Here is a 14162-nt window from a genome sequence, read left to right as displayed (position 1 = left end):
CGATGAGCTGGGAGTGCAGTGGCGGGCTGTCTAAAAGCCCCTAGGAGGACGGGTCCTGCTCTCCCGGACACAGTGTCACAGAAATGGAGGAAGTCAGGGACAAGCAAGTCAAACAGGTCCCAGGTTGTGCAGAGAGGCTGCACTAAAGGACTCTGCTCATCACTTCTATTTACCACCACTTTGCCAGAGGGCTCTCTGTTCCATGCAATGCAGGGTCTCCTCCTAATTTCATCCTCATGCCAACGCCAAAAGGCATTAGTGCCCTTGACAGTGAGGGTGCTGACAATGGGCAGGTTATACTGCTGGCTAGAAACCCCAGGCTTCCAGACCCCACACCATGCTCTCGTATCTACACCACCGAGGCCCTCTTGAGAAGGACATCCAAGTGTCTCACTCAAATGTTCAGGACCTGTCAGCCTCCAAGTAGAGAGGGAAACTACTAACTGTGCTCCAGAAGTCCTAGAGACTTTCTAGAAGCATGAGAAGGAGGATGGGCTATGTTACAAGATTGGTACCCTCAGCCTCAGCTCACTGGCACCCATAAGGCTAAAAAGAAACTGGGTAGAGATGGGACTGTCGGGCCTCTGGGGTTCCCCAGAGAGAGTGGGAGGGGGCACCAGCCACAGGGGCCTACCCCATCCCTATCCCTAGGGCCTGTACCTGCTGGGCACCATCCTGAGTGATCAAAGCCACCTGAGGAGCCCCATCTTCCTCAGTCACCATGGCCACTTGGGCTGGGATGTCATCACCCTCTTCCTTCACCTCCGAAAGGTAAGCAATGCGAGGTCGTTTGGGTGGTGGGCTCTCCTCGGCTGCAGAGGCGGCTGGGAGAGGAGAGCCCAGGCTGACACCTGCCACTGGATGGCCATGGAGAGGCCTGGCTTGTCCCCACTCTCACCTCCTGCCCATGCCCCTCACCCTTGAGCTGCTGTTGCTCATAAAGGGCCTGCTCGCTCTCTTCTGTGGCCTCCAGCTCGCCGTGGGCACTGCGCTTATGCATGGCCAGGGTGGAGGTCTGCCGGTAGGTCTTGCCGCAGGTGCTGCAGGTGTAGGGCTTGCAGTGTGTGTGCACCACGTGGTGCTTATACAGGCTTGAGTACTCGGTGAAGCGCTTCCCACAGCCTGGTACCGTGCAAACGTATGGCTTCTCCCCTGGGGACACTGGGCTGTGAGGGGGGTGGGAACTGGGGCTGGCAAGGGGGAAACTAACGGGACGAGGCTGGGGGTAGGGTTGGTGAAGGGAGAGGCACAGGAAGGGAGAGGGTCTAAGACCCAGGAAAGGTAGCCAGTGGAACACAGAGGGACGTGAGTGTGGGGCCACTGAGCCCAGAGGTAGGTGGGGAGAAAATGAGGCAATGGGACAAAGTTGGGGCTAATGGAGGGGCTGGAGGGAACACTGGAGACTTGTAAGGTTGAAGAGAAGGGAGGGCATGAAGAGGTATGACTGTTGTGTCAGGTGTGAAGACTGAGTGAGGGGACAGAAGGCTGGACAAGGAACGTAACACTGGGCAGGATGAGGGTACACAGGAGTCATATGGACAGGGAACGAGGTGAGGAGTTGGAGGTGACATTTGCTTCTGCTTTTCCCCCCATCATGGCCCTGACCCTAGCCTTTTACTGGGTGCTCAGCTGGAGAGGGAGAATTCAGAGTGAGTGGAGACGGCTGGCAGGTAGCTGGGAGGGCAGACGGTACCTGTCAGACTGCACAGTGCAAGTGAAGCAGTGGTTCCGAGGATACGGCTGGAACCACAGAGCCCCCTCGCCCCGCCCACAGACCAGCCTGGACTGGCCAGCAGAGACGGGCTTGGGGCCGGGTGTCAAGAATGTGTCTCAGGTCAGAAGCGTACAGTAGAGGGGGCTAGAACCTCAGAGGGGGTGGTCCTCACATGCCAGCCAGCCCACCTGTGTGGATGCGCACGTGATTCTTGTAGTTGGTGGCGCTGGTGAAGCCGCGGCCACAGTGGGGTTCGGGGCAGGTGTAGGGCCGCTCGCCCGTATGTGTGCGCACATGTACCTTGCGGATATTAGATGTGGTGAAGGAGCGGCCACAGCCCTCGAACGGGCACCGGAACGGGCGTTCACCTGTGGAGAAGGGATGTGAAGGCTGGGTGTTGTGCAGGAAGGGGGCGTCATACTGCAGCAAGAAGCAGGGGTAGCACCAGGTTCCAGATCTAAGACTGAGCGGGCAGCGAGGGTGGGCCTGGCCTACCAGTGTGGGTCCGGACGTGCTTCTGCAGGTCTCCTGAGGTCTTGAAGGCCTTGCTGCACAGCTCCTCTGGGCACTTGTACGGCTTCTCACCAGTGTGGGTGCGCACGTGACTCTTCAGCCCATATCCTGCCAGCCACGTGGGAGGGAGGGGTGAGAAGAACACTCAGCAAGGCCCCATCCTCCACAGTCTCCTGTTCCCAGTTTAGGGGCTCTCCACTGTAAATATGCCCTGTCAGGCTCCAGACGTCCTTTGGCACAAGAAGCCTGCGTCTGCCTCTATTCCAACCCCGCCTGGCAGATGAGAAGGGCTGGAGAAGCGAACTCTGTCCTCCTTCCCTTTCCAGGGGCAGCCAGTGCCACTGCAGAACATGAGCGAGAGGGAACCTAGGGTGCCTAAAGAACCATTGCTAAAGATCCTCAACTGATTGGAAAAATAAAGCCTAGAGATGCAATGGCTAACCCGACACCCACAGCCTGGTCGGAGTCAGAGCTGACACGAAGGGCAGGGGGCTCCCTGCCAACCCACCCCCAGGCGCCTTCTGCTGGTCACTTGCAGGCACCACGCTGCCACTTGCTTCGATAACAGGGCTTTGTCCAGAGACAGTGCCCTGAAAGCAGTTGCTCCAGGAAGCCACCCTGGTGTTGGCTTCCCCCAAGGGAGTTCTCAAAGCTAAGCTAGAACCCTCTGCCCTCAACTAGAAGCAGTTCAACTTTAGTTTCCATCCAGGTAGCTTACCTGTGGCAAAGGCCTTTCCGCAGCTGGGAAAGTCACACCTGTATGGACGGTCACCTGTATGAGCTCTTTCATGTACCTGCGAGGATAAGCAATGACTAATTTAGACAGATAAGGATAGGACGGGGCTCTTCCCTTCTTTCTCGGGCCCAGTATCAGTATTGGTCACCTCCCTTATTTTGCCTTCTTTTCAGGTGAGAGGTTACCTCCTCCAGGGAGCCTTCCCTGGTTCCCTTTCTTCCTGCACTTTCCACATGTCACAGTCCCCACATGTACCTTTCTTCCTCCAGGGCAATGAGCAACTTGAGGGCAGGGACCCCCCGTCAAAGTGGGCAGGTAGAATTACAGGCTGGCGGGGAAGATGGAAACGCCAAAAGCTGTCTGTGGCAACCTTACCTTTAAGTGATGAGCAGTAGTGTACAGACGCCCACAGCCCTTGTAGCCACAGCGGAACGCTCTGTCCCCGACCTGCTGCCCTTTGCCGTTATGGGAAGCCTGGCTGTCGTGCAGAACCTAAGGAAAAATCTTGGGGTCCCTATATGTATTCTCTGTTAAGGGAGGGAAGAAGTGGGACATAGGGCCCATCTGTGGCAGCTTAAGACCCAATACACAGGGTTAAACTGCCAGGGGGAGAAAACAGAGAGGGAACAGACAGTGGGGAACACTGTGGAAGAAAAAGGCTAGCAATGTGGAGTATCCACCCATCTCTGACAGATAGAGGGAGGATGAGTGTCATGGGGCTGTGAAAGCTATGGAAGGAAGGACATCCTAGAAAGCCAGGTAAGGAGGGGAGGTCTTGATGGCCACACCCAAGCTGGGCTGGGAGCCAAAACCCCTTTCTGACCACACACACATGGGAGGCCCTAACTCTGTGGACACCTCTCTCCTCTGATGGGAGGAGCCCCATCCTCCCTGCGGGGAGGGAGGGGCATTAACAAGGGGACTTGCTGTGGGCATAAGCTCACCTAGGTTCACCAGAGTGAGGGGCCACAACCAACAAACCACAGAAGCCCCCAAGGCAGGGGCCTGCAGGTTCCCACCAGCAGCAGCAATTCCAACCACTGTGCCCAGCTAACAGACAAGTCCTTCCCTTCCATCTGCCCTGGGAACACTGCCAGAGCCACCCGTTCACAGCTACCTCTGGTCAGGGGCCGTTATTGCTCTTTTGCTTTCCTGGGGGGCTCCTGCTGGGGCTGTCCTCAGCCTTTGTTTCTGGGACACTTTGGCTTTCCCAGGAGCTCCTGAAACAGAGCTCCGAAAGTCATGGTAGATGGGGGGGCCAAAGGGTTACGCCAAAATTTATGGCAAGGTCTGTCAAGTCAGCTCCAGGTCAGGGGGTCAAGTAGCTGACAAAGTTTCATGGACACTTAAGAAGCTGGTGGTTGGCGGGGGAGAGTCCCAGGTGGCCAGACCTGCTCAGTGAGCTAACCCACTTGGGCATTCAAATTTCACTCCCGTCTCACTAGCTCTACTCACTAGCTCTGGGGGGTGATCAAGGGAATCAAGTAACTTCCAGGATGGGCATGACCTCTGAGATCATTGGGTCCCATCTCTCACTGCATTTGAGAGGAAGGGGTTGGGGCCTGGGAGGAGCATGAATACCCACGGTCAGACTGGGTAGAGGCAGCGCCAGCACAGACCCCAGGGCTCATGATTTGAAGCCAGCTGTCTTTCCAAAAGCATCAGGTCTCAAATTTGGCTTCTACAATACACCTCAGGGAACAAGGGAATGAGTGGGCGTAGCCCAAAGCGGCCTGCTGTAAAGGTTTGTGCTTCACTTTGAAAAGACATTAGGACGTCCTCTTCTCCTCTACGACACAACCTCACTAGTTTTATTATGAAAAACAACAACAACCCATCTCTGGGTAAAGCTAGTGCTGCAGGACGCCCCTGTCCCAAGCCCCTGCCCCCCGGGGATGAGGCTCTGCGGTTCACCTCCAGGGAGGGAGCGCTCTGGTCTGGAAAGCTCGCACATCTCTGCGCCCGTTTCCCGGTGGGTGGCACCTCGGCTCCAGCAGGGGCGGCTTGCACTGACTGACACTGGAAGAGCTGGGACCCTTTTCCTTTGAGGCTGAGCTACTGTGCCGGCCTCGTGTTCCCAGAATCCCAGCTGCTCTGTTGCATCTGCCCTTGTCACTGCCTACTGAGGTTATTTCTCCAAACAACTAAATGAGTCACAGAGAAGAAATACATACAAGAACATCTGACCTCAGTTGACTGGAAAACTAATAAAAGTCACTGGTAGGGCTTTCCAGGCAGCATAGAGGATTACTACAACAGCCAAAGTGAGGCTAGGTCTGAGCCCCCAAACTCCCACTGGACGGATGCCACTGCTTCTCACAGCTGCCTTCCTTCTGCAGAGGCAGCATAAACAAGGGTGAGTGCAAACAGCTGTCGGCAGCCCTGGCCAGGCTGGGATGCACGCCTGGAGGAGGATGTGAGAGACGAGTTTGGGAGCTGGCGTAAAGGGGCAAAAAGAGTAGCCCAGGCCATGTTCAAGCATGGGGCAGTCTTGTCCTCTAAAGAGGTGGCAGTTCTGGCAGGGCCAGGACAGCTGACAGTCGTGTCAGGTGCTGTGAGCTCACCTTGCTGGCATACTGCTCCAGGGCCACCACTGTGTCTGTGCTGAAGCCCTCGTCATCCTCTGCAGCCAGATCCTCCAAGCCCACCTCCGTCTGCACGGCAAGGATGGTGCTGTCCGAGGGCATAGCCGCGGGGTGGTGAATGTAGGCAGTGGAGCCGTCCTCCAGCTGGATGGCTTCCAGGGCGCTGGGGTCGTAGCCCTCTGCAGAAACATGCAGTTAGCCAAAACGCTGCACACGGGCAAGAGACTGGGGGTAGCCTGGCTTCAAGGTAGTGAGAGGTACATACACCACGGAGGGTTTCAGCCTCAAGTTTTCCCTGGCCTGTCACCTCCTTCTGGGGCCGCCTCTCCTAAGGGTGAGGTCTGCTATGGAGCACTCACTGGGACTCACAAGCTCCTCAAGAACCTGAGGGGATCATCACCACCTTGGCCTAGATGACCTCGAGAACCTCCCAACTGGTGGTGCCTCACCACCTCTACTTCCCTCCAGGTGGCACAGCATCTGGAGGGATCTGTGCAGGACACAAATGTGATCATGTGAGCCGAGGGCCTAAACAATTCGACTGTTTCTTGTCTGTCTGCAGCTAAAGACCAAAACCCTTCTCCAGACATTCACGTCCCCAGTGCTCTGGGCCCTGCCTCTGTTTGGCTTCTTCATACCTGTTCTGCCCTCACCCCCAGTACTCTCGTTTCTAGCAGTTTCTGAAATGTGCCATTTTTTCCTCTCATCTCTGGACCCACGCATGGCGTTCCTTCTGTTTGAAGTACTGAACTCGCCCTAGCTAAGTCCGCTTCAGTCTTCAGCTCTCAGCACAAGACACCCTCCCTGAGCCAGATCCCTGTGTGTGATGCTCAGTCCATCAGTGAAGATCTGCATCGCTTCCAGCTCCCCAACTAGACTCTAGGGGAGCAGGGACTGTGTCAGACTCTGTTCTCTCCTGTGTATTCCACACCCAGCATAACACCAGGCATGTACATAGTCACTCAAGTAACTACTTGTAAAAGGAATAAGTTGTTATTCTTCAGTACCTTAAAGGCTTTATTCATAAATGTAAGTTTTTTGTTCCTGGTCATGCACGACATCCTTAGGTCCTATTTAAAGTCCTCAGACTTTCTGGTTGTGCAGAAGCCAAAGCTGCCATCAAGGCCCACTTTACCAACCTCCAAGGCCCAGCCTCCTAGAGACAGAAACCATTGCCCCTGTGACACCCAGAAGGGAAGGTAGGTGGGACTGACCATGACCCCACCTTTGGGTGTGTGATGTATGTAGGCCATGCTGCCATCTTCCAGCTGCACAGGTTGTCCATCCTCAAAGGAAAGAGGTTCTGTAATGAGAGCAATGCCTGCCTTTCTCTGGAGCTTAGTGCCAGGGAGGGTTCCTCAGTGGGGGCTGCTGGGCCTCCCTCCATGAAGCAGGAGTGTCTTGGGGTGGCCTCACCTTTCTGCACCGTCACTTGGTGAATGTATGCGGTGGTACCGTCCTCAAGCTGGATCACTTGCCCTTCAAGCAGCTTCTCTCCTATGGAGGTGAAATGGAGAAAGGTGGGCTCAGCCCAGAAAAGGGCTGAAAACACCTGCCTGTTTTTAGCAGTGGCCTGAGACACAGTTGTCCTGGCTGTGTACCTCAGCACGGGTGACATTTTCCAGGTTACCTCACTCCCTGCATCCACAGGCCTGGACCTCAGTTCCAATACTGATCTAATCCTAGATCTTAAAGTGAATCTATACTGAATATACTACATATGTTTCACTAATAAACATTTAACCTATATAATTTACAACCTAGTAGTAAGTTTCTGAGACTGAACTAAATGGAGAACAAAGGATGCCCTGAAACCTAGAAAGGCCCCAATGGGTCAAAATTCAGATATGGCTCAAACTAACTAAATTGGAGCACGTTCCCTTGACTCCCACTGGGGCTGCGTGCTGAGACACAGACCCTCTGCTAAGGCGCCACGGCTTACTGGGGAGAAGCAATGGGCTCTGGAGCCAGTCCGGGCCTCCTGGGTTTGAATTTTGCCTTAACCTCTTACTAGGTGTGTGCTCGTGGACAGTCAGATCGTTTAACCTCTCTGTGCATCAGCTTCCTCTTCTTAAAATGATTAAAAATCGTGTCTTCGTCATTGGGTTGCTATAAGAGTTAAATGAATTAATGAATATAAAACATTCAGAACAGTGCCCAGTATGTGGTCAGCTCTCAACAAACTTTAGCTTTTCTTACAATAAGCCCATTTTGCCTATTAGAAGAAATAAAAAGTAAAGTAATAGGGAGCAATGTGAATGTGACTTCTAGGTCTTCTTCCACTACCACTAGTAGGTAATATTTCCTTCACTGATCTGGTATTTTCTTTTTTAAGATTTTATTTATTTATATTTTTAGAGAGAGGGGAAGGGAAGGAGAAAGCGGGAGAGAAACATCAACGTGTGGTTTCCTCCTGAGCACCCCTCATCGGGAACCTGGGCCCCAACCCAGGCATGTGCCCCGACTGGGAATCAAACTGGTGACCCTTTGGTTCACAGGCCTGTGCTCAATCCACTGAGCCACACCAGCCAGGGTTGATCTGGTATTTTCATTTCAGTTTTCCAATGAAAAACTGACTCATGGCAACCAAATAAGCACTATAAAATCAACAAGACTCTAGAGTTCCTACGATATTATCCTTCATCTCAGAGCCTTACTGGAAAGCCCTTCTCAGAGCAAAAGGCTCTTAGATTTCTGTGTCCAGTGCATACGAGAGGAGGACGGGGGGAAAGGAAGGGAGACAGGGAAGCGGGGACAGTGAAGAGTTAGTAACAAGTGTTCCGTTCATTCCTCTCCTTACAAGTTTCAGGTTTAGTAAATCAAGCTCTTATGACGTGGGTGAAGGGCCAGGCGACTCCTTCTGGCCCAACTCTCTGCTGACATGTCTGCCTCAGAGGAGTTTCCAAACTTGTCCCCAAACTGGGTCTTCGTGGCTCAGTAATGAACAGGTCTACAACCCAGCCGAAGGAGAGTGGAAACAAAGGTAAGAAGCAGGAGAGGGGAGAGACAGCCCATCTTCCCTCCCACCAGCGAGCAGCAGGTCGCCCTGCCTTTTAACACTCTGTCTGTCCCGGCAGGGTGCCAGTGCTGGGGGTTCTGAGAGCGTAAGCAGAGCTTCTGCTAGTGGAGTGGGCATTGTGTAAAGGCAGAAAACAAAATGTTAAGAAGAGTTATTTGAACCCTGATCAGTGTGGCTCAGTTGGGTGGGTGTCATCCCACAAGACAGAAGGTCGCCCACTGGAGTCCCAGTCAGGGCATGTGTCTGGGTTGCAGGTTCAGTCCCTTAGTCGGGGTGTATGTGAGCAACCGTGTGTCTCTCATACTGATGTTTCTCTCCTTCTCCGTCCCCCACCTCTCTCTGTAAACAAACAAATAAACAGAACCTTTAAAAAAGGAGTTGAGAAAAATAATTTTAAATGTAGAGCTATCAATGTTCTATTTACACTTCTGTATTTCTAATACAATCCTTGATCTATAAGTGAATCTATATTGAACACACTACATATGTTTTACTAATATATATTTAACCTCTATAATTTATATTTTGTTTTAAAATATATTTTGAAATGTTTAATACTGGCTGGGAAAAAAATTTAACTGACAATTTCTTCTGACCACCAGATGGCGAAAGGGGGTAGGGAGACCAGCTGGCCGACGTGGCCCTCACGTCCCATTACGGAGGGTGACTGTACATTCCTCTTAGTCAGAACAGCCTAGTGTATGTATTTGTTTTTAAAATATTTTATTTATTTATTTTTGGACAGAGGGGAAGGGAGGGCAAAAGAGAGGGAGAGAAACATCAATTGGTTGCCTGGACCAGGGACCAAACCAGCAACCCAGGCATGACTGGGAATTGAACAGGCGACCCTCTGTTTCGTGGGATAACACCCAACCAACCGAGCCACACCAGTCAGGGCTCCATTGCATTTATTCACAGCACATTCTTCCACGCTCAGAAGTGTCAAGTTTGAATGACGTGCTTTATGCTTACCCTAACACAGCTGCCTGCTGACAGAGATGAACCTGCCCAGTGAAGGGCTTCAGGGCAGCTCACCAGAAAGAGAGGTGCCTTCCGAGACAGTGGGGTTCTGCATCCAGAAGGCCAGTTCTGCCCTGCAGTGAGAAATCTGTGGTGTGTGAGTGTGTGTGCATGTGTGTAAGCACACGCTGCAGTGCCTTGGAGGAGGCAGAGAACAGAGCCAGGAGGAGTGATGACAGAAGGATAGAAAGAGGGACATGGGAGTAGCAAACAGACCCAGACACAAGAAGCAAAGACATTAGAAGACAGTGTGGCTTTCTCAGGCCAGGTGTGGCCACTTGCCTTTTACTTATTTCTCAACCATTAATCCGTAGCAGAAGACTGAGGCCTGGGAAATAACTGAGTCTGAAGAGTAAACAGCCCAGGGCACACAGTTCCTACGTCCTTCCACCCCACCACGACCGCGGCTGCGGGGAAACACCTGTGATGGGAAGTCTGCAAACAGAGGGGTTCGGGCTTCAAAAGTATTCTAGAGAAGTTCCATTTTCAAGAAACCTAAGCCAGCCAGACTCACACATCATAGCTCTTGATAAGAAACCTCCCTACCATATGAAAACAGCTTACTGGACGACTAAGAGGTCTCTCTGTCATCACGGAGAAGCAATTTAAAATCAAATCGACAAATTATCCGAAACTTGAGAACCGAACTACTTTTTAACACTGTGTTGAAATGAGGAAGCAAACACCGCAATGACAGTGCAGTCATGAGAACGGCAAGGCTCACAGAATCCGGAAAAGATGAAAGAGCAGGAACTCGGCGCTGTTCACCCAGTGCCGTCCAAGGGGGACACGCGTGCCGTCTGGCGCGCCTGAGGGTGCAGGCGAGAAAGGAGGCTGTGGCGCAGGTGTGTGAGGTGTGCGTCCCTGGCCCGACGGCCCTGCCCTTCGACTGTGCTCTGTTCTAATGCCACCCTCACCGGGTCTCCTAAGGTCCTAGTGAATCCGAATTTCAGGTAAATCTGAATTTCAGATTTACAATGAATTTTGTTTTAGTACCTAAATGTCATTATTTTAGTGGTTTTTAACACTTAACCCCAACTTTATACACATCCATCCCATGCAGTATTTGGGACATACTTATACTATAAAATTATTCTGTTTATCTGAAATTCAAACTTAACTGTGTGCCATGTGTTTTTATTTCTGGCAACTTTAGTGGGGCCCACAACAGGAGATCTGTTCCTGGGCGCCCCTCTGAACCTAGAAGAGCATCCTGCACATGTGGATGTTCAGCAGGCAGTTTGAGAGCTTACACTAGCTGGGAGCCCTGGCCGGGTAGCTCAGTTGGCTGGAGTGTCGTCCCGTACACCAAAAGGTTGTGGGTTTCATTTTTGGTCAGGGCATGTACAAGAAGCAGCTAACTAATGTTTCTCACATCGATGTTTCTCTCTCTCTTTCTCCCTTCCTCTCTCTCTAAAATCACTAACATATCTTCAGGTGAAGATTTAAAAGAAAATTTGCTTGAAAGCACCAAGAAACTGGACAGGACTGTTTGAAAAGCAGGAAGTCATAGCCAGTACTGTGGTCATCTATTCCAGAAATATTTGTGAACTCTTCACTACATGCAAGGAATTCTGCCTTTCAAAGGTTGGAATTCTGCTCCAACGGCTGAGCCGGTCTGATTTTCTAGTTGCCTAGCTAACATTTTAATTTAAAGAGCCCCCTTTTAATCAATTACCTCAAAAGATTCTCATGCAGAACAAATTTTGGCAAATGGGTGGGAGGGCAGGGTCGGGTGAGAGTGCTGGAAGGGGACCTGCCCCTCCAGAAGCTGAGGGAAGGGGCAGGGATCCTGAGGTCCTCAGAAATACTCACCTTTGACAGCTTGCTGGACATAGGCCATTGTCCCATCACTAAGGGTGACTGTTTGCAGCCCCAAGCTCTCCATGGCAAACTGCTGCTCGTGCTCTCAGACATGAAGTTGGCTTCTGGTCAGCACTGAGAACAACAGCTAAGGTCAGAGATTTCCTTCTGGGTCACAAATCTGAGGAAACAGTTTCACATTATGAGTTGCACAGGTTCCTAATGTCGCAAGGACTGCAGCAGAAAAGTGAATGAGGGCAGCCAAGAAGAAAAAGAGACAAATTCTTTGAAGTAGAGAACTATGTTCATTTTTAAAAAGTGGGTTCAAAATATATACCATTTAAGAATTCTAGAATTTGCATATAAAAGAGAAGTATGCCAGCCAAACTGGTCGTAAATTAAGATTTCACTGATCGAAACCCACTTTTAAACTCACTCTCCTTAGCAGGGAGCCCTGGTGAAGGCAGGCAGCCAGCCAGCCAGCCGACTGCACTCTATCCCTTTGACCTCCCTCCTGCGCTCAGATCCATTCACACGCCCTCCTCAGTGAACATCCCACCCACATTACAAGCGGAATGAGTCCCCAGCAGAACTCACCATCCCCTCCCCCGCAAGAACTGTTACACATCTAGTGTCCTCTATCTCAGGGATGGCATCTCCAGCTACCCAGAATCAGTGGGGTCACCCCTAATTCTTCCTCTTCCCTCAAAAGTCTAGGTACACAACTATGTAACAGCTTACACAAAAATTAACTTGAAATAAAGACTTGACTGTAAGACCTGAAACCATTAAACTCCTAGAACAAAATATAAGCAGTAAGCTCCTTCACATCAGTTTTGGCAATTTTTTTTTTAATTTGACACCAAAAGCAAAAATAAACAAGTGGGACTATGTGACACTAAAAAGCGTAAAGAATTCATACAACTCAATAGCAAGAAACCAAAAAATATTATTAAAAACAGGCAGGGGATTTGTACAGATATTTTTCCTAAGGAGATACACAGATGGCCAACAGGTACATGAACAGACGCTCAGCATCCCTAATCAGCAGGGAATGCAAGTCCAAGCCACCGTGAGGCACCATCACACACCTGTCAGAATGGCTGCCACCAAAAAGACAAGCGTAAGTGTTGGCAAGCATGTGGGGAAAAGAGAGCCCTGTGCACTGCTGGTGGGGACGTAAACTGGTGCAGCCGTTGTGCAGAACAGTGTGGAGGAGGCTCCTTAAAAATGAAAAAACCCTACCATACGATTCGGCAATTCCACTTCTGGGTATTTAACCACAGAAAATAAAAACACTCACTTGAAAGGTCACAGGCTCCCCCACGTTCACTGCGGCATTATTCACGACAGTCGAGACACAGAGACAGCCCGAGTGTCTACCGATGGATGAGTGGGTAGAGAAAGCGTGGTATGTATACAATGGGATAGTATTCAGCTATAAAAAACTATGCTCAGTGAAGTAAGTCAGACAGAGAAAGACAAATACTCTATGATCTCACATGTAGAATCTAATCCCCCCCAAAAATAAAACAAAATCAAGCTCCTAGATACGGAGACCAGACTGGTGCATTACAGAGGACAGAGGCTAGGTGGGGGCAAAATGGGTAAAGGGAGTCAAAAGGTACAAATTCCACTTACAAAATAAACAAGCTTTGGGGATGTAATGAACAGCATGGCAACAATAGTTAATACTACTGCATTGAAAATTTGAAGGTTGTTAAAATGGTGAATATATATTTTTAAATTTTATTTATTTATCTTTAGAGGAAAAGGGAAGGAGAGAGGGAGAGAAATATCAATGTACGGTTGCCTCTCACATGTCCCCCACTGGGAACTGGCCTGCAGCCCAGGCATGAGCCCTGACTGGGAATCGAACTGCAATTCTTTGTTCACAGGCCCACACTCAATCCACTGAGCTACACCAGCCAGGGCAAAGATGATGAATCTTAATTCTGTAACTATGTATAGTGACAGATGTTAATTAGACTGTGGTGATCATTTTTTGCAATATATACAAATATTAGAGCATTACTGTTGTACACCTGAAACTAATACGTAATATTGTATGTCAATTATACCTCAGTTAAAAAAAAAATCTAGGGACTTCCAGCCAAAATGGAGGCATAGGTAGACGCACTGTGCCTCCTTGCACAACCAAAATAAGGACAACAAAAATTAGAAAAAAAATCAGAACTGACAGAAAATTGAACTGTATGGAAGTCAGTCAACCAAGGAGTTAAAATAGACACATTCATCCAGATCAGTAGGAGGGGTGGTGAAGTCAGGCAGCTGGGTGGAGAGGGGTCGTGGCAAAAAAAAAAAGAAAAGAAAAAGCGGCGGCTGGCAGACCCCGGGCACGCAAGATGACAGTGGGCGGACCCAGCGAGGTTGCAGGTTGTGGAGGGGAGTGGAGTGCAAGGCGGCTGGCAGACATGTGGTCCCACATTCACACACAGACAAACCAGGCAAAACTAGAGTGAGACAGACCGAGCAACCCAGCATCCCAGCCCGGAAAAATAAAGCCTCAAAACACTGATTGAAAACACCTGTGGGGGTTGAGTCGCTGGGAGAGACTCCCGGCCTCACAGGAGAGTTCGCTGGAGAGACCCACAGGGTTCTAGAAGGTACACAAACCCACCCACCCGGAATCAGCACCTGAAGGACCCAGTTTGCTTAGGGGAAGTGTGGAAGTGCCTGAAAGCTGGCAGAGAGTGGAGCAAGCACCATTGTTCCTTCTCTGAGCCCTGCCCCACAGACGGCATCACAACC

General features: G+C 50.7%; 1 protein-coding gene across 8 annotated transcripts in view; it reads right to left on the bottom strand.

Moving 5' to 3' along the window:
• The window catches only part of ZNF76 (zinc finger protein 76), a 36004-nt gene that overhangs the window by 2204 nt on the left and 19638 nt on the right, over positions 1–14162 (bottom strand). For 7 of the 8 annotated variants that reach the window (XM_037144337.2, XM_037144334.2, XM_037144342.2 and 4 more), the window contains 10 exons: positions 11403–11571; positions 6965–7045; positions 6774–6851; positions 5528–5727; positions 3339–3455; positions 2946–3021; positions 2210–2335; positions 1903–2082; positions 919–1152; positions 661–824 (listed from right to left, as the gene is read on the bottom strand). In XM_037144337.2, the coding sequence (XP_037000232.1) occupies positions 661–824; positions 919–1152; positions 1903–2082; positions 2210–2335; positions 2946–3021; positions 3339–3455; positions 5528–5727; positions 6774–6851; positions 6965–7045; positions 11403–11475 (1329 nt within the window). In that variant the 5' untranslated portion in view covers positions 11476–11571. The remainder of the gene's footprint in view (positions 1–660; positions 825–918; positions 1153–1902; positions 2083–2209; positions 2336–2945; positions 3022–3338; positions 3456–5527; positions 5728–6773; positions 6852–6964; positions 7046–11402; positions 11572–14162) is intronic. The other variant, XM_037144339.2, reaches the window with a different exon arrangement.

The sequence above is a fragment of the Artibeus jamaicensis genome, unplaced genomic scaffold, assembly GCF_021234435.1.
Source record: "Artibeus jamaicensis isolate MK-2021 breed Jamaican fruit bat unplaced genomic scaffold, CSHL_Jam_final contig_1539, whole genome shotgun sequence".
NCBI classification, from domain to species: Eukaryota; Metazoa; Chordata; class Mammalia; order Chiroptera; family Phyllostomidae; genus Artibeus; species Artibeus jamaicensis.
The sequence above is the reverse complement of the archived record's forward strand: the minus strand, read 5'-3'. Positions and strand labels throughout refer to the sequence as shown.